General features: G+C 42.1%; 1 protein-coding gene across 6 annotated transcripts in view; it reads right to left on the bottom strand.

Annotated features, from left to right (window-relative positions):
• The window catches only part of Pip5k1b (phosphatidylinositol-4-phosphate 5-kinase type 1 beta), a 244680-nt gene that overhangs the window by 83641 nt on the left and 133400 nt on the right, over positions 1 to 27639 (bottom strand). For all 6 annotated transcript variants that reach the window (XM_070035696.1, XM_070035693.1, XM_070035694.1 and 3 more), the window contains 4 exons: positions 16631 to 16761; positions 10719 to 10836; positions 4700 to 4852; positions 3750 to 4049 (listed from right to left, as the gene is read on the bottom strand). In XM_070035696.1, the coding sequence (XP_069891797.1) occupies positions 3750 to 4049; positions 4700 to 4852; positions 10719 to 10836; positions 16631 to 16761 (702 nt within the window). The remainder of the gene's footprint in view (positions 1 to 3749; positions 4050 to 4699; positions 4853 to 10718; positions 10837 to 16630; positions 16762 to 27639) is intronic.

Below are 27639 nucleotides of genomic sequence, written 5' to 3'. Positions count from 1 at the left end.
GTTGCATACCCTTATCTGTAAGCCACTCTTTCCCCAAAGCCTGCACCTCTTCCTGCTGCTCCTCTTCCAGGAAACATGGTCACTATATAGCCGTTGCCCAAATCAATGCCCAGAAGTTTTTCTTCCTTTCTCTCCTTCTCTTTCCACACAGAGTAAGTCATTTTGTCCCATTCCAGTCTGTATGCCAAATTCCTTGTTTATCTGTCCTTTCTCCCTGCATTCATACTCACTGTTATTCATCTCCTGGAGTTTTGCGCAGCCTTTTCGCTAGTTTTCAGTACCACGGACTTCTACCTCATCCCACTGTTGATTCCACAATCCTCTCATCAGCCCCTTGAGATCTCCTGCCCAAGGAGGTAGGGGAAATGGACTGCCAGCATCTGGCATATCAAGGCAGAATGTGAAGGAAAGGGTGGACAATACAAAGCAAGGGGAGGCAGGCTTGGATTAGGAGGCTCAGAGTACAGCAGAGAAGCTGAGATTCTTGGATTTGTCCCTCAAGAGAACTGTGACTCCGACACAGAGGGTCTTCTGGTCTTATGTGCTTTACCTTCCAATGAATAGCTACCACAGCAAGCAATAAAATATACTTCCTGGAATACCTCATGCCATTTCATACCCAATTTATATTGTTCTCCTTAAAATTATTTCAAAGAAACAATGCTTCGACTGCTCTGTCCCTGTGGAGAATCACTTTCATCTTTTACAACCAAGCTATGACAGCACCGACGCTTGCTCACAATCAAGATTGCCTGCGACACAGTGTCTGGCGATGGACCAAACATTCAGGTCACTCACCTCATGCTTGCTCATCGTCTGTTTGAAGCACACATCTGAGAAGCGAATGGAAGGCCATATCTTACTGCGAGCCTGGTCCATCTTTCTCTGGCTGGGGCACAGTCATGGCGACATGCTCCCCAGATGGTTAGCTTGCAGCCTTATACTGACTGCCTCATGTGGTGGGATTTTAACAGCAGAGATTCACAAGTGCTTCATGCCAGCCCCAGTCAGGGGCGACCTCACGGCCTCTCTGAATCCCTACTGCTCAGCACTAAAGCTCAGCTCTGCCAAAAGGAGAAGGGAAGACCCAGGAAAGAGATGCTTCTAGCAATGGCGACCATTCATCCTCTTCCAGCCATTCAGGAAACTGCCATTCGGAGGATGACCCGAAAAACAAGCAGTTAACCACTGCTTGTGGTGTTTCAGATGTGGTGTTTCTGCTGGAAGAGAGGGACATGGAGAGGGACAGTGGGCTCCAAGGGACCCATGAGCCATTGTGGATGAGCTTTTCTGGAAGAACAAGCCATCCACAGCATCCACTGTATTTATAGAGTAATCCATGGTGAACATTAAGATCTACCATCCAACCTGGCCACTGCTGACTCACATCTATGATCCTAGCCACTGAGGAGACTAGACCTGAGGATTGCCCTTTGAAGCCAGACTGGGCAAGAAATCTACAAGTCACTTACGTTCAATTAACCACCAAAAGAGCCAGAAGTTGGAGGTGTGGCTCAAGTGGTAGAGTGCTAGCCTTGAGCATAATAGCTAAGAAACAGCACCACGAGGCCCCAGTGTCCACACACACACACACACACACACACACACACACACACACACACACACACACACACACACACACACACACACACACACACACACACACACACACACACACACACACACACACACACACACACACACACCATCCACTGTGACATGCTAGATGCTGCCCTGCTGTCAGAAGCAGCTGCTGTCTCCAGATCACAGAGAATTTGCTCCTGGTCACAGCAGATCAGAGAAAGAGTCACGTTCTCCCATAGCTCAGCTATTACGTGTCCTTACACTCCACAGGGTGAAAACACTGTGCTGCAAGAAAAGGATGTGTGCAATTTTTTAAGAAGTTCCATGATGTGTAAATAACAACTCAAATACAAACAGCTGGAGGGCAGGTTTGCTTTGGATGCTTTGACATTGAACTTTATGTTCCACAGAACAAACAACCTGCCAAAAGAACGAATAATATACACAGGCAAATGTCCAGGGTCTCCTTCTGGATGAAGAGTCATCTTGACCTCAACCTCTCAGTATGGGACTCAGGAGACACTATCATGTGGACAAATCCTGCACAATGGCAAAGACCTTCTCACATTTGACTTTTAAAACAAATATTATTTCTGGCATAGAAGCATGTGGCAGAAAAAGAAAGTCTTTCAATATTAAATCAGCAAGAAACACATACACACATACACACAAAGCAAATCTAAAACTGGAGAGGCCTGAGCTATACTCTCGAGAATTGAGAGTTACTTTTCACCTACATCTGGTGAGGGCAGGAAAATGGTTTCTATTAAAATGAGGCTTTCTTTCCATCTCCCTCCCTCCCCTCCCTCCTTCTCTCTCTCTCTCTTTCTTCCTTTCTCTCCCTTCTCTTTCTTTTTCCCTCTTCTGCCTCTTTCACCTTCTCTTCCCTCCTCTTCCTCCTCTTCTTCCTCCTCCCTCCCCTCTCTTCTCTCCCCTCTACCTCCTCACCACCCTCTCCCTCTCTTCTTTGAAAAATGAGCCACTCAGATAAATGAGAAACCCTTATCGGCCTGGATTTTGCTACTTTTCCCTTAAATAATTTTTTTTTTTGGTTTTCACTGCTCCTCCTATTAATTTCTTTTCTTTCTGTTTTATTGTTTGTAAGTTGTGGGGCTTGAACTCAGGGCCCGGGCCTTGTCCCTGAGCTTTTTCACTGAAGGCTAACTAGTGCCCTACAACTTTGAGCCATAGTACCAATTCTGGTTTTCTGGTGGTGAACTGAATATGAGTCTCACGGACTTTCTTTCCCTGAGTATCCTCAGATCTAATCTAAGATTATAGACAGGAGCCACCAGCACCTGGCTCCTCTTAATTTCTTAAAAGAAAAAAGTCCCTGGGGATGAATCTTTTAATGTGCATTGTTCAGAGCACATGCTTCATACCTAAACAGATATGGGGCTCTGTCACTGATTTGCTAAGCAATGCTGGGTAAGTTTCTTAACCTCATTTCTGAAGTCAGTTCTTCAGCAGTTAAAGTGGGAATACCAGGCCAGGCCTGGTGGGTCCCATTGCTTTCCCTGAAAGCTTGGCGAAGCCTGCACCCATTATGGCATCTGAACTATCCCGGCTTCTATCCACCCTCTTATGCCCAACTTAGCAGGTGGCCTGGATGGCCCTCCTAAGTTCATGAGGGCAAGAAATGATGTTCCTGGGCATTTCTTGAAGCGATCATCCTCCATAGGAAGTTATCAAGACTCTAGTTCTTCTTCTCCAAAAGAAGTTTTATCTACTTTTACTACATCAGAGAGATTTGTCTATAACTGTCCTAGCTAGTTACCTCATTAAAACTCAATTTTCTTTCCTCCCTCTCACCCTCCCTCTCTCCCTCCCTCCCTTCCTTCCTTCCTTTCTTCCTTCCTTCTTTCCCTCCTTCCTTCTTGCCTGCCTTCCTTTCCAAAGAAGAGAAAGCTTTCTTGTTTCATATTTTCCAAGGAAGCTCATTTGGCTTATTATAGAAATCAACAGAGATATAAATTATGGTGTTCCCTTTTTTCCACCTTTTCTTTTAATTTAGGGAAACATGCCAGCACCAGGCTTGGGAAAGACGATAGTTCACATGTCCATCCTGGACATTCCTTATTCTTATGCTTTTGATAAATGGCAGCCAAAGGTTACAGGACCACAGATGACATTTCTAAGGAAATCACAGCCAATGGCTTCCTTACCCGACAGTCTCTCTGAAGTGTTTTCATGAGTGCGTTGTACGTTTCTGTGTCGAAGTACAACCCTTCGTGCATATCCTGCAGGAAATCCAGGTCCTTAAACGTGGGGTTGGATTTCTCCCTCTCTTTTCGGGAGGCCCTTCTTTTATAAGTTGAACCTTTTAAGTCGTATGTAAAGTGCATCCTCAGAGCCCTCGGCAAGACGTTGTTCATCACCACAATCCGTATGTTGATGCCTCCGGACTGCATGCAGTACAGCCCATAGAATTTAGGCAAAAGAGTCCTTGGATTCTGGTTTAAATTCTAGAGGCAAAAGAAGGACGGAAAGAAGAAAGACAGAATGTGTACAATATTTTCCACTTTTACAAGACAATATTTTTATCAGAGATGTGCTTTCATGCCAATATAGTAACAAAAAATGGCTTATCTAAAAATGAGTAACTAAGGCTGGGAAGGTGGCTCAGGGGTAGAGTGCTTGCCTTGCATGCATGAAGCCCTGGGTTCGAATCCTCAGCAACATATAAGCAGAAAAAGCCAGAAGTGGTGCTGTGGCTTACGTGGTAGAGCACTAGCCTTGAAATAAAGAGCTGAGGGACAGTGGCCAGGACCAGAGTTCAGGCCCCATGACTGACCAAAAATTAAATAAATAAATAAAAATGAGCAACTAAAAACAAGATGTGGTTATCTTTACTGGTGTCTACTGCTAACATATTGGTTTATAATTTCTTTCTTTTCCTTCTTTCCTTCCTTCCTTCCTTTCTTCGTTCCTTCGTTCGTTCATTCCTTCCTTCCTTCCTTTCTTCGTTCCTTCGTTCCTTCCTTCCTTCTTTCCTTCCTCCCTCTTGCCCTTCCCTCCTTTTCTCCCCCTGCCCCCTTTCTTCCTTCCCTTCCCCCACCTGTTGTGGCAGTACTGGAACTCAAGGCAGATGCTTTAAGTATGTGTAGCTACTCACCATGTAGTAGCCCGGTAGTAGCTTCTGAAGGAACTCTGCTTCTTTATGCTGGACAGTCTTAATGATAAACTCATCATCACTGGTGACAAAAAACAAGGAGCCACTGGCTCCGGGGTTGGAGAGCTCTATGAGAGGTTCACTGCAGATGGAGTACTAGAAGAGTAAAGGAAGACGTGTTTGATGGTAAGAATGATTTGAGATGCTGACGATCAAACTCAGGGCCTTGCATAGACCAGGCAAATGTTTTGCCACCGAGCTACACTCCTGGTCCTAAGGAAATATTCTTAAATACACTCTTTTGGTTTTTTTTTCTTTTTGGCAATACTAGACCTTGTGTACAGAACGCTAACCACATTTCTGTCAGACAAATGACTAAGCTTCACAGTTGAAGTACAGTAGATCTCACCTAAATGCTAAAACTCAGCAGAGAAACCCACTTTCAGTTACTGAGCTCAATGCTGATTAATAATTCATATTCTTGGCCAGTGAAACATTACAGTTGGGGACAGAGATAAAAGGAGGCTCATTGTGTATGAGATACAGACTGGCCTGGTCAAATCCACAATTCAGATAGGCTTTATGCCCAGGGAGGCCTGGACCATGATTCTCCTATTTACACTTCCTGCTATAGTGCTACCACACTGACTCTGTGAAAGGATCTGTCTCATGAACTTTTCGCATGGGCTGGACTAGACCTGTGATCCTCCCAACACCAGCCTCCCATGTAGCTGGATGACAGGTATATGGTACCAGACCTAGCTACTAGTAGAGTTGGGGGATCTTGTGCACTTTTTTTTCCAGGGGTTGGCTTGGAATTATGATCTTCCAGATTTCAGCTTTCAAGTAGAAACTTTGTACCAGTGGACTACGATTTCTCCTTTTCCGCACACTCTCCCCCGTTCTCAGCCCCTGGTCGCCACAACTCTACTCTGTGCTTCTATAATTTTGCCATTTTTTCAGATTCTTTCTGAGTAAGGTCATGTGATATTTGTCTTTTTGTGTGTACCCTTACTTCACCTAGCATAACTTCCTCCTCCACCATGTAGTTGTGAATGACAGAATTTCATTATGTGAAAAGGCTGAGTCGCATTTCACTGTGTATTTGCAGCATGTTTTCTTTTCACTTTCATCCCCTGACAGACACCTAAGTGGATTCCATATCTTGAGGAGGGTCAACAATGCTGCAATGAACAAAGGTATGCAGGCGTCTTCTTTGATGTTTGGATTTCTTTCTCCAGCTACACACCCAGTAGTGACATTGCTGAATCATATGGAAGTCCTTATTTGTTTGTTTGTTTGTCCTAGACCAGGATTCAGACTCTTGAATAGATGCTTCTACTCATTGGCTGGCACTCTACCACCTGAGCTGTGCCTCCAATCCTTCTTCTTTCTTTCTTTTTTTTTGTTGTTGTGGGGCTTGAACTCTGGGCCTGGGTGCTGTCCCTGAGCTCTTCAGCTCAAGGCTAGTACTCTACCACTTGAGCTACAGCACCACTTCCAGTTTCTGGTGGTTTATTGGAGATAAGAGTCTCAGGGACTTTCCTTCCCCGGGCTGGCTTTGAACCATGATCCTCAGATCTCAGTCTCCTGAATAGCTAGGATTTCAGGCGTGAGTCACCAGTGCCTGGCTTTCTTATTTGTTTTAAGGCATCTCCATACCATTTTCTATAGTGGCTACCGTGAGCTATATCCCACCACCAGAACATAAAACTTGTGTTTTCTCCCTATGCCTGACAATGCTGGTTATCTTTCATCTTAGTGATGCCAGCTTCTCTAACAAGTAAGAGGTGATTCCGTTCTGGTTTCAATGTATATCTACCTGATGATCTGTCATGTTGAAAATTTTTAAATGTATCTATGGGTAATTCATATACCTTCTTCCAAGGGATGTCTATTCAGATCCTTCACCCATTTTTTCCATGGGGTTATTTATTTTCTTGTTATTGTATAAGTTGAATCTCTTATATATTGGCTCTTGTATATTGGTTCAATCTCTATTTTGAAGATGGACCTCTTATCAGATATATGATTTGTAAATATTTTCTCCCAATCTGTAGGCTTTTCTTTCTTCTTCATTGTGCTGCTTCTTTTGGTGTCTGGAAGCTTTTTGGATGGATGCAATCCAATCTGTGCAGTTGTCCAGTTTTGCCTTTTGTTGCCTGTATTTTGGGGGTCATATTAAAGGCTTACTGTTGTACAGCTTTCCCATGTTTTCTTCTAGTCGTTTTGTAGCTTTCAGCTTTAAATTTAAATCTTTTGTCCATTTCCAAGTTGATTCTCTGTATGGTTTGAGATAAAGGTTGGTTTCATTTTCCTGGATGTGGACAGCCAGTTTCTAGGACATAAAGAATTGAAGAGAATGCCCTTTTCCCATTGTGTGTCTTGGCACCTTTGTTGCCAATCTACTGATTGATTTGTGAGTTTATTTCTGAGCTCTCTAGCCTATTTTACTGGTCAATGTATTGGTTGATGAACCTGCTTATTCTTATTTCATTTTTGTGTGTGTTAGTACCACATTGTTTTGATAATGATCAAATTTCAACTTTGCAATATTGTTACATCTTGAGGATACAGATATCTGAATATACCAGGGCTGAAAATATTCCAGAGTTTTTGTTCTAGGTTGGTACATATTTAAGTCCTTTCTTCAGGAAAATCTAAAAGCAGGAAGAATGAGAAGGGAGGGAACAGGAGAAAGAGAAAGACTAAGAGAACAATTAAAAGCAGTTTGTAGATGATCTTGTTTTGGCAGCACTGTGGACAAGGGAAATTTGGGGGAAGTTCCCCAAGAAGAGAAGGAAGGAAGTGTTTGTGGCTGCCTGGTCACTGCTGACTGCCTCTTTCTACCTCCACTTGTCTCGCTTCTTGATACTCTCTTGCTATGCACACTTAGAACTTAAGGCCTTATGTATGACAACAAAAGTAGCCATCAGACTGTGGACAAGACACCATAAAAGCCAAGAGGAAGCCAGGTACTGGTGGCTCATGCTTGTAATCTTAGCTAACTGAGAAGGCTGAGATGTGAGGGTTGAAGTTTGAAGCCAACCCAGGAAGAAAAGTCTGTGAGACTCTTATCTTCCATTAACCAGCAAAAAGCAGGGCTGGAGACATAACTGAACTGGTAGAGTGCCAGATGTGAGAAAAAGAAAAAAGCTAAGCTACAGTGTGAGGTCCTGAGTTCAAGCTCCAGCACCAGCACCCCACACACAGATATAGACAGACAGACAGACAGACAGACAGACAGACAGACAGACACACACACACACACACACACACACACACACACACACACACCAACAGAGATAGGCCTTTCCCTTCTCTGAAATCCTGTTTAACATTTGGCCTTAGTATATTTATTTCCTGGCTATGTTAATTGTCTTTGACATCACTGATCATTCTAGAGGATTCCCAGTTCTCTGGGTGGTATAACATAAGATTTCTAACATCTCCCTATAACTTTTTTTTGGGGGGGGGGCCATCTGGTTGTGGGGCCTGAACTCTGGGCCTGGGCGCTGTCCCTCAGCTCTTCAGCTCAAGGCTAGCGCTCTATCACTTGAGCCACAGCGCCACTTCCGGCTTTTTTCTTTCCGCTTACGTGGTGCTGAGGAATTGAACCCAGGGCCTCATGCATGCAAGGCAAGCGCTCTACCACTGAGCCACCTTTCCAGCCCGCTCCCTGTAACTTTAACCAAAGTCTTTATTTTAGATACAAAAGGTATCTAAAGTACTCTCAAATTTGAAAATGAACCTTTTTACCTGGCCCCATGGATGAAGACTTCTCTGTGAAACCATTGGATCAGTTTTCTGGGCTTCTTTCTAAACACTCCAGCTCTTCGGCAACTCTACTCTGAAACTGGTTTTTCGAGTAAAAGACTTACTAGGAAACCTAGTTAAGCCATGTTAAAAGTTATTCAGAAAAGGGCCTTCCCCAAGAAAAGCAATTCTGTAACATCAGAAAGAATGAGTGAATGAACTTCCCAAGCTGTGGGGCAAGAGACAAGGCAGGGCTGGGGACAGTCACCTTTGTCCCTCTGTGGCCAGTGTTATGAAATGTGAATCTATGGAATCTCTCTGGCTGGTAAGACACTCAGAAGGAGACTCTATTAATTTCTAGTATGTGTCATGAAATGAGCCATGGAGTTCAGAGTTCCCCACTCTTAATGATCACAAGTCTCAGGAATGACTTAGGCCAGAATCAAAGGATCTTCTCCAGCACAGATATATGTGCTTGAATTGGGGGTGATGGGCAGAGCGGTACCTTGCATTCTGGTTGAACGTGGTGAGGCATAGGGCCATATGGAAAGATGCATCTAAGGCAGCAGGATGCCTAGTGTCTTGAGATGTAGCCCTTGCTGCGTTGTGGAGACTTATTCTTTGAAGAGCTAGTAGTATCTCAGTGTCTCACTGTATGGAAATTGTATGATTTTCTTAGGGACCAACTAAACAAGAGAATCATTCATAGATGATTTTCAGCAGTGCAGCATGGTAATTGGTTTTGAATCTCATTATTTATAGCTTACACATATGGTAAGGCGTGTTTTAAGTGTGTGTGTGTATGTGTGTGTGTGTGCGTGTGAACGTGTGCGTGTGTGAAAATGTTGCTATACTTCCTCTCAAAAGAATTATTTCCAGTCTGGCTCACATATGCTTAAAAACATTCAGAAGGGGATGAATAGCAAGTATTTGATTCTTGAAAAGAAATTCTGATGAGCTCTTAGGGTGACAACAGTGACCAAACTATGACATAAACATTTCCCAGGAAGTTCCTGGTTCCCTGAACAGGCATAGGATTACAAGGCTACTGTCACATCAGACATTACAAACAGGCTGTTCTGTTTACACCTCCTACGCTAGAAGAAAGACAGAGAGGGAAGAATCAAATTTAAGAATAAAACATGACCTTGTAGGCCAAGAACCAGTAGGCAGAGATGGGGAGGATTGTAGCTCGAGGCCAGTATAGGAAAAAAAAATGTTCTTTGAGGTCTAATCTCAGCAGAAAACTCTGTGCATCCCAGCTGTCACAGTAAGTATAAAATAGGAGGTTCATTGTCTATGCTGGTCTGGGCTAAAATTAAGACCCTAACTGAAAAAATCATTAGAGCAATAGGATTAAAAGCTTGATTCAAGTGGTAGAGGGTCTGCCTAGCAAGCATGAACCCAGAGTTCAAACATTAGTACCACCAAAGTCTCCTTGCCATGTATATGTAAAAGTGTGTTGAAAATAGCCTATCTCCAGTACAGATATCTATATACATATATATGCATAGAGATATATAATCTAGATATAGATATATAGATTATATAGATTATAGATAATAGATTACTATATATATATAGATTATATATCTCTATGCATATATAGATGATAGATTATATAGATATAGATTATATATACATACTATGTACATAGTATATATATACATACTATATACTATATATATACATATATATCTATATATAGAGATACATATCTCTATATATATTATGTATATAGATATATCTATATATATGCACATATGTGTATATAGAGACAGACAGAGACAGAGAGACACATAGAGAGAGATGAAGACAGAACCTGCATGAAAGCTTTTTCAAAATAGTTATGAAGATTTGTAGGTCAAGGAGAAAACGGTTGTAGGCCAAAGGAGATCTGAGATGAATGGTATAAATAAGACAACTAAAATAGGCAGTCTCTCAAAGAGAATCTAATCAGTAAAATTCACAGGAGTGTTTAAAACTAATTATAATGTATCTGTTAGAATAATTATCTGAAGTAGCAACTGATATCAGTTATTTAAATACCAACCACCAGAGCAGATTTTGTAACTCTCAGTTGAAAGCTGTGGAGTCAAATCATATTTCCTGAAGCTAAATTTATAATCATTATCAAACTTGGAACTATTGCTGTGCTCCTACGCTTTATAAAATAAGAGACTCAAGGCATTTGCCACTGTCGCTAGGAGACAAATGTTTACATCACACATTTCTGGAGGAGGAAGGAAAATTACAGATTTCTTACCAAGTAATCGTCAGGCTTGATACCAAAAAGTTCTCTGAAGTACCGGAATGCTAGCGGAGCATATGTCTTGAATCTGAAGTCTGGGTAGTGATGTGCTGGGGTCAGATTGCTCCCTTCACTGCAGTCAAAACATCAGAAAAAGGAGGCAGAGAGAAAGAATATTAGTGAAGACAATTTTGACTTCAAATTTGAACTAGTCCAAAGATTTGATTCTAGAATTGTTTGTCCTGGCTGATTTCATTTCTGCTAAGGTGGGTCGTTCCAAGTTCACATCACAAAATCAAGGGCCAATCAGGTAAATGCTAACTTGGTGATAGGCTAACTTGTGTAGGTTTTGTTGGCCAATCACACTATGCCCTGGCCTGGTCATTCTCCATGGTCTGCCCTCCCCTTTCTCCTTAGAAAACCCATCTTGTCTTCGCTGGTGAAACCACACTGCAATGCTTTAATAAGATCCAGGAATTTACTGTGCAGAAAGATTTAAAAAATAGATTCTTTGGCTGTGAAATCTCTAAACTAGGTAGAGGCTTGCAATTAGGAATAAAGGAAATCGTTCTCAAACAATCCCAACCAGAGAGAACCATTGGACCGAACCAGTGGGACTTGAGTCTGAATCCTTTCTTATAGCTAAGTTTTTCAGAGATTTTAAATATTTGACTTGTATTCCTAAATATATCACCAGCTTTGTTTTTCCTTTCCCAAGGTTCATTTTAGAATCCTGACTAAGAAGTCAAACATCATCCACTCAGGTGAATTCTCTTCCATACTGATCATATCCACAGGTCATCCATTGGCCTGAATTTGTGTGTGTTTGTGTGTGTGTGTGTGTGTGTATGTTTCAGGCCTGGGATCTTGAACTCAGTGTCTGGGTAATGTCCTTGAGCTTTTTCAAGGCTAGTGCTCTACCATCTGAGTCATAGCTCCACTCCTGACTTTTTTGGGTAGTTAATTGAAGATAAAAATCTCATGGATTTTCTTGCTCAGGCTAGCTTCAGATCCTCAGATCTCTGTCTTCTAAGTTGAAAGGATTATAGGCATGAGCTACTAGTGCCCATCCGAAATGCCTTATTTTAAAGGCTAGGACCACACTCAGGCGGGACACATGATGTATTCATTGTGAGAGTGAGGCAGAAACTCAGGCTGGCTTTGAGGCCAGCAGTCACTATCTCCATCTCAGAACAGAATGTCTCCCAAGCCAGGTGCTGGTGGCTCACACCTGTCATCCTAGCTACTCAAGAGACTGAGATCTGAGGATTGTGGTTCAAATCCAGCCCAGGTAGGAAAGTCCGTGAGACTCTTATCTCCAATTAACCACCAGAAAACCAAAAGTGGCGCTGTGGCTCAAGTGGTAGAACACTAGCCTTGAGGTGAAGAGCAGAGGGACAGCATCTAGGCCCAGAGTTCAAGCTGCATGACTGACAAAAACATGACAAACAAACAAACAAACAAACCCAGATTGCCTCCCAGGTTGTCTGCTCATGTTAACAGTTTCTGTTTGTATAAGCAAGTGTGGCCAGATATATCTGAAAAATTTCATTTCTGATTTTATAATTGATAACGAGAAATATATTCAGCTGTAGGTCCCTTGGGAGCATCCAAGGGCTGTTTCTAGAACTTCTATATGGCATGTATAGTTTATAAATGCATTGTTGGTAGGAATGTAAACTTGTTCAACCACTTTGGAAAGTAGTATGGAGGTTCCTCAAAAGACTCCACATAGAGCTCCCCTATGACCCAGCAATCCCACTTTTGGGCATTTACCCACAAACAAGACCATACTAAAGCTACCAGCACAACTATGTTTATCACAGCATTATTTACCATAGCTAAGGCATGGAACCAACCTAGCTGCCCCTCAGTAGATGAATGGATCAAGAAAATGTGATATATATATATATATATATGTATATATATGTGATATATATGTATATATACATATATATATATATATATGAATTCTATGCCTCCATGAGAAAGAATGGCATCGCCCCATTTGATAGGAAATGGAAAAACTTGGAAAAAATTATATTAAGTGAAGTAAGCCAGGCCTAAAGAAACATAGGTCCTGTTGCAACAATGAGAAGTACAAGTTGTCATGTCCAAAACGAGCTTTACAACGTCGGTGGGGGGGGGGGAAGGGGGGGAAGGAGAAGGATTGGGATTGGGGGGAGGGGGGAGGCTGGGAAGGGATGTGAAGGGTAAACAAAGGAGGAGGCTGCAATGCTTGGTAAGAAATGTACACATTATCCTGCCCATGTAATTGTAACCCCTCTGTACAGTATGTTCACAAATAAAATAAAATTAAATTAAAAAAAAAGAAACATAGGTCCTATGGTTTCTTATTTGCAATAACTAGTATATGTCTGGGACAAGCAGAAAAAGCTATGTACTTATGACCAGATAAGATGATGTTAAGCGAAATGAACCCCAAGATAGGGACACAAGTGGTGTTTTCTTTCTTGCTATTGTTGCTAACGTATTTATAAAATACCATGTGATTTTTTTTTTGTTTTGCTTTGTATGTTTCTCCCCTTTGTATATATAACCCCTGTTTTCACTGTATTTGATGTCGGTATAATTTGGGGAGGGGAAGGAAAAAAACAATGTTTAAATAGGGATACAGGTTGACCCATTCTAACAATGAGATGTACAAGACACTGTTGAACAACAAACTTTACAATTTAGGCAGGGGTGGGGGGGTGGGAGAAAGCGGGGAGTGTAGTTGTGGAGGTGGGAGGGAAGCGATGGTAAGGGGAAAAACAAAGGAGGAGGCAACAATGCTTGATAAGAAATGTACTCATTACCTAGTTCATGTAACTGTAACCCCTCTATACAGTATTTTTACAAAAAAAAACATTAAAAAATGCGGGCTATGTAGAAATAAGAGGTGAAAACAAAGAGGCTCCAAGTGACCTTCCCCTTTGCAAGCAAGTAAAAATAATCCCACCGCCTTGCTTTGAAGGGGGCAGCTTTCACTGGGTGAAGAATGTTGCCACTGCCTTATTTCTTCTGCTCTTTTTAAACATCCTTTTGTCTCTTTCATACGATCTAAGAACCTCACTCTCTTAGAATTTCTTCAACAGACCAAGAGGTAGCACCAGATTCACACACACAGCATGTCTTTCATATTTAGGTGGCCTTTAGCCCAGACACAGCATTCATTCATAGTTTTGTGTTTGGTTAATTCTGACCTTCTTGGCTTGATCACCTTGGCTTTCATTATAATTGCTACCTTAGGATTCACAGCTCCTGGCTTCTGTGTTTAATTCAGTCATGGTGTAACTAGCACAGTATTAGGTTTCCTGAGACAGGCTGACACTCAGACCCATGTACACACAGAGATGCATCTGCCCACAGAGAACACCTCAAGATTAAAAAAAAGAAGAACATTGATTTCTTTAAGTATATATTGTAACAGCTGGGTTCAAAAGGCACCACATCATAACCTTTAAAAAATAAATCAATCCATTCAGCTAGCTTTGGGTCACATGAAGACCAGGAAAACGGACCCTGCTATCTTTGGGACTAAGGGCCTGTCTGTCATACTTCGCACAGGAATTACACAGCGAATACGAAACATGTATGGATGAATAATGACCTGCTGAGTTTACACAACCTCAAACTTCTCCCTGTGTGTAGGGACAGCCACATTCCTAGTGGCTCTTATAAGTTAGGGTCCCACCACACCACTACTGGTGTGTACTTTACCCCTAGGCCTTATGAAGTATATCTTCCTCTGATCCATGTTTAGACCACTTTGGACCCTTTAGCGCCATCCTGGAATCCTAGCTATCCTGCATGGCAATTAAGAGCATGGGTTTTATAGTCCGGAGAGACCTGAGTTCAATCTCCATCTGGGCCACCTGCCAGACTACACCTCAACTAATGAAGTAGGAAGTGACTGGAGACACCAGTGAAGTGTGCCTGGGTCCGTGCATTTCCTCAGTACCGTTGGATGGATGGGGAGATCTTGCAATGGTAAAGAGCCCAGAGTTCAACTCTGCATGTGAACAAAGACTTGACTGTGCCTTTAAAGGAAAGGATAAAGAAATGACAAAGTAGGAGGAAAAAAATGTAAAGTCATATCTCAAAGAGCTAATCTCTTAACATAAAAAGCTCTACTAGCTGGATGCCAGTGGCTCCTATCTGTAATCCTGGCTATTCAGGAGGCTGAGAACTAAGGATTGATGTTTGAAGCCAGCCTGAGCAGAAAAGTCTGTGAGAATCTCATCTCCACTAAATTATCAAAAAATTGGAAGTGGAGCTGTGGCTCAAGTGGTAGAAAACTAGCCTTGAGTGGAAAAGAAGCATCTAGGCCCTGAGTTCAAGCCCCAGGACTAGCCAAAAAGAAGAAGAAGAAGAGAAAAGCTCTGGTAAACTGCAAAGAAAACCAATTAAAAATCACTTTAAAATAGTCAATGTTACCAGGCGCTTCATAGAAATGCATTAAGCACCCTGGAGATAAAAGTGTTACTCTCTGTCCAGTCATTCTCATCCAACTCCAGTAATAAACAATAAAATCTCGTTTTTAAAAGACAAATACTGATGTTAAGTATGGATGTGTTCTTTAAAAATTAATCCTCAGAGCCACAAAGCACCGTCTCTCATGTTCTCCAAGTGCAGTATCTTTTTTACTTTGTAATTCATCTTCTTGGGAAAATACTGCCAGTTATGGTGACATTTCTAAATTAATATAGTTAAAAGAGATAATCTTTGTGCTATTTCTTGTCTTCTTATATTAAGGTGGTAATTGCTTTTAAATGGTTATCCTTTCTCTCTCTCTTCTTTTCTCTCTCTCCCTCCTTCCCTCCCTCCCTCTCCTTCCTCTCCTTCCTTCCCTCCCTCCCTTCTTTCCTTTCTATTTATTTTGACAGCTGTGGGGCTTGAACTCTGGGCCTGGGCGCTGTCCCTCAGCTCTTCAGCTAAAGGCTAGCACTCTACCACTTGAGCCACAGCGCGACTTCCGGCTTTTTTCTTTTTGCTTATGTGGTGCTGAGGAATCGAACCCAGGGCCTCAGGCATGCAAGGCAAGCACTCTACCACTGAGCCACCTTCCCAGCCCTCAATCCTCTGATTTTAGCCAGAGTAGTTTGGATTACAGACATAAGCCACGAGTGCCTAGCTCCGATTTTATTCTTTAAATGTATGGCTTTGTGGCATTAAGTTCATTCATTCTATTGTACAACCATCAACACTATACATCTTCAGATGTATTTGTTTTTATACACTGATTTTTTTATTCCTCCTCAGACTGATGGCATAGATGGGTAAATTTGGTGCTTTTGCAAATATAGTATCAGAACATAGTATTTCTGTATAGTTTCCTGGAGAAAATTTAAATTAAAAGCCAAAAAAAGGGGGGGATTGACAATGGAAGCAAGGCTGAAATTGTGGGTCCACCAGTCCAGTATTGTAAATTAGGAAAAGCAAAACCGTGGCTTGGGTACTGCTTCATGGAAGCCCTCTTCTGCCCGTGACAGACATCACTCTGAGATTATTGCACCCCTTCCTCACTGGATTTCAAAACCCATCTCCAAGGTCATTCAGGCCTCTATCATAATGAAGTACAACTGACCCATAGTAGAAACCCACATATCACATTCACATAAAAAAATAATGCAAGAGTCAGGTGCTGGTGGTTTACACCTGTCATCATTGCTATTCAGGAAGCTGGAATCGAAGGATTGCGGTTCAAAGCCAGCCTGAGCAGGTAAGTCTGTGAGACTCTTAATCACCAATAAACTACTCAGAAAAAACAAGAAGTGGCGCTGTGGCTCAAGTGGTAGAGTGCTAGCCTTGAGCACAAAGAGGCTCAGGAACAGTGCCTAGGCCTTGAGTTCAAGCCTCAGGATGGGCAAAAAACAATGAAGGTTCCTTAGCATGGGACTGGTCACAAATATCAATGTTCTTACCTGGGTAGGAATACACTTTCCACCACATAGAAATCTTGCATAAGAACATCTCGTTCTGGCTTGGATGTGAGGTTCCCCACCGTGTAGCCTATTCCCAGCTGGATAGCGCCTTTAATAGCAGATGATGCAGTCTGCAAAGAAACAAAGGGCTCCAAGTTAGCCTCCGTGGCGGGACATTGGTCAAGGTCATGAGCAGAACCTCATGAGGGTGAGGTTTCATTTCCTGTCTTGTTCTTACACAGGAACAAAATTGGGGCTTGGAAAGATGGCAGGTTGCTCCTTTAGATGGGAAATCCGCTCAGAAATATTTGGATCCTTCTCATGAAATTATGTGTGTGTGTGTGTGTGTGTGTGTGAGAGAGAGAGAGAGAGAGAGAGAGAGAGAGAGAGAGAGAGAGAGAGAGAGAGAGAGAGAGAGAGAGAGAGAGAGAGAGAGAGAGAGAGAGAGAATCTTTCCTACAAAGGGGTTTTAAAGGCCAAATGCAAAATAGTCACTCAGAAATTTGGTGGATCATTTTCAATTCATAGGATCATTATTCTTATCCAAGGAGAAATGATATAGTCAGACTGTATTTTTTCTAAAAAGTCAAGACTTTGTGTAGCCTGCTTATGGATCAGCAAGACTATTTTAACTACAAGAAATAAGAGAATAAAAAAATTATTGGCATCTTTAGTGTTTACACAAAATTTAATTCAGAAATTGCTTACTAGCCTTGCTAAGGAGTCACAATAAAATTTTCTTATACTGGTTTGTGACAAAACAAATAGCCTTGAAACAGTTATTTTCAGTTGCTATGTTTTTAATATCTCCATAATTGGAGGCAGGGTTAACTTGGAGAATAACTGTTAGGTGTGTGTATGTAAATATGCATGTATGTAAACATACATGTGTGTACACATGTGTACATATGTATATGTACATACACATATGTGTATATATACAATACATACATATATAAATGTTTTTGGAGATTCTGATTGAATATATATTATATTCAAATATATATACATATATATTTGTATATGTGTGTGTATATATACATATATACATATATATACATATATATAGTTTTAACCAAATAACAGGACATAGACTAATTCAACCTAAGAAAATTAGAATAGCTGGGTACTGGTGTCTTATGCCTGTACTTGTAGCTATTTAGGAGACTGAGAGATGGTGATTTGAAGCCATGTGGCAGGAAAGTCCATGAGATTCTTAGCTCCAATAAAAAAGTCAGAAGTGGGGCTGTAGCTCAAGTGGTGGAGCAAGCAATAGTCTTGAGCAAAAGAAGCTGAGGGACAGTTCACAGTCCTGAGTTCAAGCTGCAGGACTGTATACTGTATACACTCACTCACACACACACACACACACACACACACACACACTCACACACACACACTCTCTCCACATACACCTACAAAAAAGAAAATTAAAATATATTCTTCTTGATGGTGCAAGGGAACCATACTTTCATCATCCTTTTAGTATCTTGCAATGGAAATGCAATACCACAAACACAGTAGAAACAAATCAGTGCGTGAATCAGCAGTTCTGCACCTGAGACATTTACAAGTCTGTAGACTCTTTGATACCACACCAGTAGGGCAGAGGGAGGGGGGAGTGGTCTAAGTGGCATTCAGAGGCCAAGGATGATGCACAAGACTGCCCACTCCACAAAGAATTATCCAGCACCAAATGTCAGTACTTCCAAGGTTGAGGAATCCTGAATTAAATAAATATAACAAAGATAATCCATTTTAATTAAAAAGACCTTTTTTGAGTCAATAGTCTTGTTTTCCAGACCCAAGATTTACCCTCCATTCCTTCCATGCCTCATTGCTCATTTATTCCTTCATGCCTTTATTTGTTTATTTGGTGGTACTGGGGTTTGGACTCAGCATCTCTCACTTGCTAGACAGCCACACTACCACTTGAGCCATGCTGTATTTTTTTGATTCAGTTATTTTTCATATAGGTCTCACTTTTGGGGGGAGGGAGGAGCTGAGGTTGGCCTCAGATCATGATCCTCCAACTTACATTTCCTGAGTAGCTGGGATGACAGGTGCACACTACTATGTCTGGCTTATTTATTAAGATGGGATCTCACTAATTTTTGCCCAGCCATCCTCAGTAATCCTCCTGATACTTCAAGAGTAGCTGGCATCTTAGGCATGCCACCACATCTAATCTTCATGGTTACAATACCAAAGCACAGTGTTTTTATCTTGAAAAAATTTTCTCTTGAGCCGGGAGCTGGTGACTTATTCCTATAATCCAAACTTCTCAAGAGGCTGAGATCTTAGGACTGTGGTTCAAAGCCAACCCAGGCAGGAAAGTCCATGAGACTCTCATCTCCATTTAACCACCAGAGAACTCGAGAGTAGAGCTGTGAGAGTAGAAGGTAGAGCTGTGGCTCGAAGTGGTAAAGCAGTAGCCTTGAATGCAAAAGCTCAGAGACAGCGCCCAGGCCCTCAGTTCAACCCCCATGACCACCACCACCACCACCACCACCACCACCACCACCACCACCAACAACAACAACATAATTATCTTGATTTCTGTGATATGACCTGATCCTAGGACCATTCCCAGTTTTTCTGATGGTGTCTTCTGTCATTTCCATGATAAGTTCTATGAAGATTGCTATTTCCTATTATTTCAAAGTTCCTAAAAGTTTGATTTTTGATCTTTGGAATCCTTACTTAAAGAGTTAATAGTTAATGGCTTCTCTTTGTGACTTAGCATAGGACACAGATCTTCTCAATCTATTTGGATGTATTCTGCTACCACACAGAGAATACATAGTTAGAGTAATATCTTAGACCCCTCCACCCCACTTCCTCTCCCAAGGCTCTGCCATCCTCCATGATGAGAGCCTGAACTCCAAAGAAACCACATCTAGCAAAGGGTTAGGTCCAGACTCCCTTGAAATGGCCAGGCTGAATCAGCACTGAGCAGTCTGCCTCCTGACCCCCATACAATGAATAACAACAAGTCATCATTGAAGCATCTTGGTTATTCCACTGCAAACATGATGCTACCTCAGGTCTAAGGACAAGTACTCTAATCTTTGGCCATGTGAACAGTTAGAAATATGGCTTGGTGGCTTTCTTCTCTCACATGCCCTTTGATGTAAGATCCCATGGCAGGAAGATGCAAAAGATTGAGACCGAAGCCACATGTATGTAGCACTGTTTAAACAGTTTGCTATTTTCAATCTCCCTCTCTTGAGTTCTGCAACCAGCAACTAGCATCAGTGGCCTTTTGTACCAGTAACTGAATTCTAAAGGCTGAAATGGATTTCTCATTGTAGCCTTCCATAAGAATCCCAAAGGCATTACCCTTCCCATACATCACATGATTAATATGGCATGAGGTGTGACAGGAGCACTTTCCAGGGACCTGGCATCCTGAAATATTCGGTGCCAGTCCTGTCAGCAGACTGAGGGCAGGCTCCTGAAGGGCTTTGTCTTCCCTGTGCTCCATGCTTGAGTCTGCTTTCTAGAACTACCTGTGTTTCTGCTTAGGCTCACCAAAATAACTCATCTAGGACTTCTTGTGCTGGACCAACTTGTCAGGCAGAGAGTGTATCCTGTCGTGCCTTAGTGTCCCTGTTTTCTTAGACTTAAGGGAGATGGAGAATTTCTGGAGATGTTGGTAACATGGAGGAAAGTTGGGTCATGTTCCTAGAATGTCTGACTCAAGACCGTCTGTAGGGAGGTACATTCATTCGTTTTGTTCTAAAGTTCTCTGAATATCTTTCTCCTGGGGGATGAGATAATGTTTTGGGATCCTGAAAGAATACAATTTTGGAAAACAACAACAGCAACAACAATTGAGCATGGTTGTGCATACTGGTAATCCCTGTCAGTCAGGAGTCAGAGGAAGGAGGATCAAGGTTTGAGGACAGTAAGGGTAAAATTAGCACCTGACTCTATGGAAAATACAATTAATAGCAAAAGGGTCCAGTGATAGGTCCATAGGTCCAGTGATAAAGCATTTGTCTAGCAAGTTTGAGGCTCTGAGTAAAACCTTGAGTACTTGGTGGGGAGGGGTTGAGAAAAGAGGATCCCATTGATATCCATTCAGTTAAAACAAAAAAGCAGATATGTAATCACCTTGCTTTTCTTTCAGACTCTTTAGAATTCAAGTGCTTGAATAGGAGAAATAATAGAAGAAGAGATAAAAGCTAACCTTTTTTTTAAAATTTTTGTACTTGAACTAAGGGTCTCCTCATACTTGCTAGGCAAGTGGTGCTATCATTTGAGCCACGCCCCCAGCCTAGAAGTTAATCATTTTTATGCCAGGCACAATTACAATCATCCTCTGTGGTAATTACAGCAAAAAACAGGTGGCAATCACTGAGGGGCACGCACTGTTCTCAGCGCTTGCTGGCTGTGTTGGTGCTGATACTCACTCACAGCAAGCCTGGGAGGCGATACTGCAGGCAGAGACCTCTCATCTAAGAACTAACATCCATAGTGCGACAGGAGCTGGATTTGTTGTTGTTGTTATTCTTGTGGTGGGGCTTGAACTCACAGCCTGAGCACTGTCCCTGAGCTTGTTTGTGTAAGTGTATGTGTGTGTGTGTGCGTGCGCGCGCACGTGCATGTTTTTTTTATTGTTATTGTAAAGGTGATGCACACAAGACTGACAGTTACATAAACCAGATAAAGGGTACATTTCTTTTTAGACAAAGCCACCCCTTCCTTTTCTCTCTCTTGGTTTTTCCCTCTCATCCCTACCTACAAGTTGTATAGTTCATTTTTAACATAGTGTCTAGTGAGTACCACTGCTGCATTTGTCCCCCCTTTGTCCCTCCCTTTCTGTCCCTCCCTTCCTCCTTCTCTTACCCCCCCAAAGATAGATGACTAGACAAACAAGACAAAAAGAAAAGAAAAACAACAAATAAAAAACCCCTCATTTCCATTTCCTGCTAAATAGTCAGAGGCACACGGGCCCTGTGCCTTTGTGTTCCTCCCCTAAGAATATCTGCATCGTGTCCTGTATAAATTATCATGTCCCCTAAAGCCCTATCTCTTGTGCCACAGCCCTACTTCCAGCTTTTTGGTAGTTAATTAGAGATAAGAGTCTCCCAGACTTGGCTGCCTGAGCTGCCTTCCAACCATGATCCTCAGATCTCCTGAGTTGCTAGGATTACAGGCATGAGCTACCAGCATCCAGCCCTCTTCTCCTTCTTCCTCTTCTTCCTCTTCCTTCTCCTCCTCCTTTTTCTTCTTCATCTTCTTCTTTTTCTTTTGTTGGTCATGGGGCTTGAACTCTGGGCCTGGCACTGTCCCTCTACTATTCATCGCAAGGCAAGCCCTCTACCACTTGGGCCAAAGCGCCACTTCCAGTTTTCTGGTGGTTAATTGGAGATCAGTGTCTCATGGACTTTCCTGCCCAGGCCGGCTTTGAACTGTGATCCTCAGATCGCAGCCTCCTGAGTGGCTAGGATTACAGGTGAGAGCCACCAGAAATGGGTCTCCTCCTGCCTTCTTATCATTTCCATTCTCCTGCCTCAGAAAGTTTAGCTACTCCCCCAAGGTCACACAGCTGTGGAGGGGTGGGGCTAGAATCACACCTGGGGAGGTTGGTGAGCTAAACAGGTGGGCTTTGCTGCTCTAACATCAGAAGCTCTTAATGTAGGGGACCCTCTCAAGGTTCCTGAAGAATATTCTCACTTTACAGGTGGGGACTTCCATCTCAGCAAGGCTAAGACACCTTCCCAAGTCTGTCTGTGGCAGAGTCTGACAGCCAGGCTCAGGGTGCTTCCACATCTGTTTTTTCATAGAAGCTGTCTCCCCCCACTGTCCCCATCCTGGGGCTTGAACTCAGTGCCTGGGCACTGACCCTGAGCTCTTTTGCTCAAGGCTGGCACTCTACCACTTGAGCCACAGCTCTGCTTCCAGCTTTTTTGCTGGTTGATTGGCGATAAGAGTCTTAACAGACATTCTTGCCTGAGCTGGCTTTGAACCAGGATCCTCAGATCTCAGCCTCCTAAGTACCTGGGCTTACAGGCCTGAGACTGCCATGTGCTCTGGCAGAAGTTGTCTTTTAAGTCTTGAATGTTTGACCTCCACAGAAGATGAGGCCCCAAGAGAGCTACTCCTTTTAATAAAATGAGATAAATTATCTTATGGGCTTCTAATCATGTACTCAACCATGAGTAAGCCAAAGAAAAAGCTTATAAACCTCTTAGTAAACCAGAAGAAACTCATTGTTAGTGTGATTACTGGTAGCACGGGGCATTATTCATGGAAGGTGGTATTCTGCTGGTCCAGCAGGGATGAGTCCTTCCCTTCCCCCCTCCCTGTGAACACACAAACTCCTTGAACATGGGTACATTAGAGGTGTCATTACAGGAAGCAGACTGCCTGCTTCCTGGAAGTTCTTGCCTGTGTTCGCTGTGGCATGTGCTTTCCTAAGCCACCAGCTGGAACAGCCCCCCTCACTTGAGATTTTCCCACTGGACGTGAGGCCCAGCTTCATGTTGCACAAGATGTGGTAAAATGGTACAAAGCACGCCGCAATCCTGCCTAGAGCAAGTGTCATTAGCAGACCAGTAAGTTAGGGTGATGACACAGGACAACTGGAGCCAAATGCTGGTGGTGACTCTTTCAGAACAGCTGTTCTGCTCCTGTGAACTCTGAACTCTCTGGGGCTCCCTTCCTTCCTCTGGGATTCCATTCATACACCAGCAAGCCTGCAATGAGCCTTCCCCCCACTTTGCATGTGCCCTGATCCCCTCTAATTTTCTCTGCTTGGCTTTGTATGTACCCTAGAAGTACTGGGGTGTGCCTATCCCCCCTCTAAACTCCACATAGACCCATTGACTCCTTCAATGGAGGTTTTATACGGCCTAAGATTGCAGAACATGGCAAAACAATCTATTTTTAATCCAGGACCTCACAAGGGCTAAGTGGAGGCGATATGTTGCCTGGATACCACAAACACCCCTTGAGCATGTGACGCTCAGTGAAAGGAATCAGGCTGTATCACCAACGGCAAACCAAAGATGATTACCTTCCAAACTCTTCTTCACTGACCCCAACTTGTTTGGATAGGTACTAAGAGGTAAATAAACATCAGCTTGCATTTGTGTAATAATGTTATAGATTTCAAAGAACTCTCCCTTTTATATTTCCAACGTGGAGGTTAGGGCCTAACATATACTAGGAAAGCGTTTTTTTTTTTTTTATCACTGAGCTAAATCTCAGCTGAACACACACACACACACACACACACACACACACACACACGTACATATCTGTCGTTGTTGTTGGTACCAGCACTTGAACTTTTGATCTTGAGCTATCATTCAGGCTTTTCTGCTCACAAACTGCCCTACCTCTTGAACCATGCTTTATCTTTATTTTATTTTTGCCAGTGTTTGGCTTGAACTCAGGGCCTAGAGGCTGTCCCTCAGTTTTTGTGCTTCAGGTTTTCCACTTGAGCCACAGCTCCATTTCTGGTTTTTGTTTTTTTGTTTATTTTGGTGGTTAATTAGAAATGTCTTAGAGGCTTTCCTGCACGGGCTGGTTCCAAACCACGATCCTCAGATCTCAGTCTCTTGAGTAGCTAGGATTACAGATGTCAGTTGCTGGTGCTCAGTGTGCATGGTATATTTAGTCATAATGGTTTTCACCATGTTTAGGTAAGACTAATAATGCCACTGTATACATTAAACAAACTGGCTCCACAAGACTGCTACAGCCAACAAATATACTCTGCTCATCTAGAAGGCTCCCAGTTCAGTGTTCTCACCATCTCATAAACTGACAAGTTTTCTCTGCTGGGGAGGGGTCTGATAAAAGCTGGGAAGCAAATGAACAATAGATGACTATGAAGATGGTAACTGTACGACTAAAAGCCTCTGGAAACTCACCATTAAGGAAGCAATGATCCTGACCACACTGAGCTGTTAATGACCTTACAATGGTTACAGGAAACTGCTTCCTCCAGCGCACTGGCTATGAAATTAGATCACTTAATATGCTGTCTGATTATTACTGGCTTTTAAAGGAAGTATTGAAACTATTCAAGTTAAGTATTGAAACAGCAATTTATACCAATCTAAGAGTGAATCATTTAAGAAGTATTAATCTGATCATGCCAGTAAGTTGCTTGTAACTTTTTTTTTTTTTGGGGTCCGGTCGTGGGGCCTGAACTCTGGGCCTGGGCGCTGTCCCTCAGCTCTTCAGCTCAAGGCTAGCGCTCTACCACTTGAGCCACAGCGCCACTTCCGGCTTTTTTCTTTTTGCTTATGTGGTGCTGAGGAATCGAACCCAGGGCCTTGAGCATGCAAGGCAAGCGCTCTACCACTGAGCCACCTTCCCAGCCCTGCTTGTAACTTTTAATGAGTCCTCAAGCACTCTTGCTACAGAATTATAACCAAACCTCATAGAACTTGATACTAGAAGCCCATCTTTCAATATGCCCCTTCATTTCCTGCTCTTGAGGCCTACAAATTATATATATATATATATATATATATATATATATATATATATATATATATATAACATACTCTGAGCTTGAGCAAGCTGATCTCACAAGCCCATGAATCTCTTAACAAAATTTTTGTTTGTGTACATGTATGCTCAGGGATGAGGATGCATTGCTTTCTCTTTTTCTCAGAAGGACCAATTTCCCCCAAACCACTGATCTAGTGTCTAGTTTTAAATAAGTCATGTTCATGGATAAGGGAGTCTTAAATCACTTAATAAAAAATGGTTCCGTAGCAAGAAAGCAATCCATGTTTGGGCAAGGAGATCATACCCTTATTTCTACAGTTAAAGTCCAGCTTCAGGATCCCGCTCCTGTCTCTGAACTATACTCAAGAAACTTCTTACTTGTTCCCATGAGAAAACCAAGGAGAAAGAAAGAAGGCTCAGCTGCATAAAACTGGTTTTTGAAAGATGGGACTGTGATATAAGCCTATTGCCTTCTGAAATGAAGTACTATCACTTCTTGCTTACTGTGCTCTACAAAGCCAGCCTTTTCCAGGCAAAGATCCACTCCCAGCACATCAGCAATGGCAGGTCATGTGACCCCACACAGATGCAGGAAGGGGCTGGTTTTGCAGTTGCTTCCTGATCTGCTTCATAAGAAAGAGCACAAATTCTAGTGGATAGTTTACTGTACTCGTTGTAAGCCAGAGAGCTTGCTTGCCTCTTCATAAATCCACGACGATCCTATTTAAACCTGTCTTGTGATTCTTGGGTTTTAATGTGGTTCTTCCCCATTCTCTTCTTGGCAAGCTTACCGATTCTACCTGGAATCACTTCTACCTTAGTCCCTCCAAACTTTGCCTTTGTGTGTCATAGAAGCTAATCGCTTCTTCCAGCATGAGCAGTGCCATACATGGTATTATGGACTTCCTGTTATTTTCATGATTGGAAAGGCCTTTTCTGGAACAACTTTTGCAGCCACCTACATTTTCCAAAATAAGCATGTTGGAACACCTTTGTAACAATGTCCTCCCCTGTGCGGGCACAGATACCGCATGTTGGGAAACTGCCTTTGTGATAGGGTCATTCTGACGTGTTGGGCAAAAAACAAGCGTGGAAGATGCCCAAGACAATCCACTTTCTCATTTTCCCTTTTTTACTGAGAAACCTTTTAAGAAGATTCCAATGCACATGCTATTGAAAGATTTGCTTCCCAACCTTTGATAGAAAATGCAGAACAAAGAAAAGGTGTCTTGGGGCTTCTTTTAAATCATCTCCACCGTATTTATATGATTGCCAGGAAAATGCACTCCTTCATTGGAAATGAAAAGCTCATTAAGCAAACACTTCTCATCAACACAAGCACTTTACTCTTAAGGTATCTGTAATAAGGCAGGGGTAAATTATGCACACTTAATTGCCCTTAAGAGAGCTGTGCCATCAATTGCAAGAAAAATTCTTGATTTCACTTGAGTGAGGCATTATGAATGCTACTGTATTAGCTCTTTTAGAAATATTACAATGTAAGCTAACAACATTCGTCACAAAGGTGGCACAGTATAATATCCTTAATCCATTCCCACATACAAGGAAAGCAAATTCCACTTGTTTGTGTATTCAAATAAAAACAGCATTTATTTGATACAAATACAAATTTAGATTTCAACCGGCAAAAGGAGGAAGGATTGATTTCTTTTTCACTCTTCTAGACTCTACCCAAATCAAATTCTACCTAATCTTAGAATGTTTGATTTCCTGGTAAAAGAGTTGTCAGCTTTAAAGGTAAAACACGTTTATCAGTACGCTACACTCAGGTTTTATTGAAATAATGCAAATGTTTCTAGCAGATGTAGCTAGCTTCATCCAGCATCTACCCTTCCTTATTTAGAAGCTGTTCTCACTGAAGATTGAATTTGCCCTCCCAGGCAACCTCCTCAAACTCTTGCTGCATATGGAGACGACAGACAGACAGACAGACAGACAGACAGACAGACATAGACAATTAGCCTAAGACCTGCTGAGAAACATAATAGTACATGTAGGACCATCAGTCGTATACAAGATCTTGTTACAACTTTTATTGCTACCTGAGAGATCTCAGACCTTTCTTATTCCAGCTACTGACTTTTCAGTTTTAAAAAAGGAGAGGAAGTAATGTGAACAACCCTAAATATCCAAGGACAGGAAATAACCCAGCATCTCTCAGTGCTCTGACAGGGGCTAGCAGGGCCACTGGTCACTCTTCAGGAGTTACTTAATTCAAGAGGTAAACTATAAAAGCAGAGAGCTCATCCGTTTATCAAAATTCAACAAAGACAGAAGTGAAGCTTCTTATTAGGAAGCCAGTATTACTGGATTTTTTTTCATTTGTGAATAAATTTGAATTAGTCCCTTAACTTGTTTACAACCAAGCTTCTTGATCTATTAAAAAAAAAGAAATAATGAGGAATTTAATAAATGGAATAGAAGCAGGCCTAACAGAAATAAAACTAGCTTTGCCCTGCTTTCAAATCTCTGCTTGTTTATTTTCTTCCTTTTTGGATTTTAAATTCTCT

The sequence above is a fragment of the Dipodomys merriami genome, unplaced genomic scaffold (assembly GCF_024711535.1).
Source record: "Dipodomys merriami isolate MVZ:Mamm:240054 unplaced genomic scaffold, mDipMer1.0.p SCAF_26, whole genome shotgun sequence".
NCBI classification, from domain to species: Eukaryota; Metazoa; Chordata; class Mammalia; order Rodentia; family Heteromyidae; genus Dipodomys; species Dipodomys merriami.
Note: the sequence above shows the minus strand (reverse complement) of the source record. Positions and strands in the feature narration are given on the sequence as shown.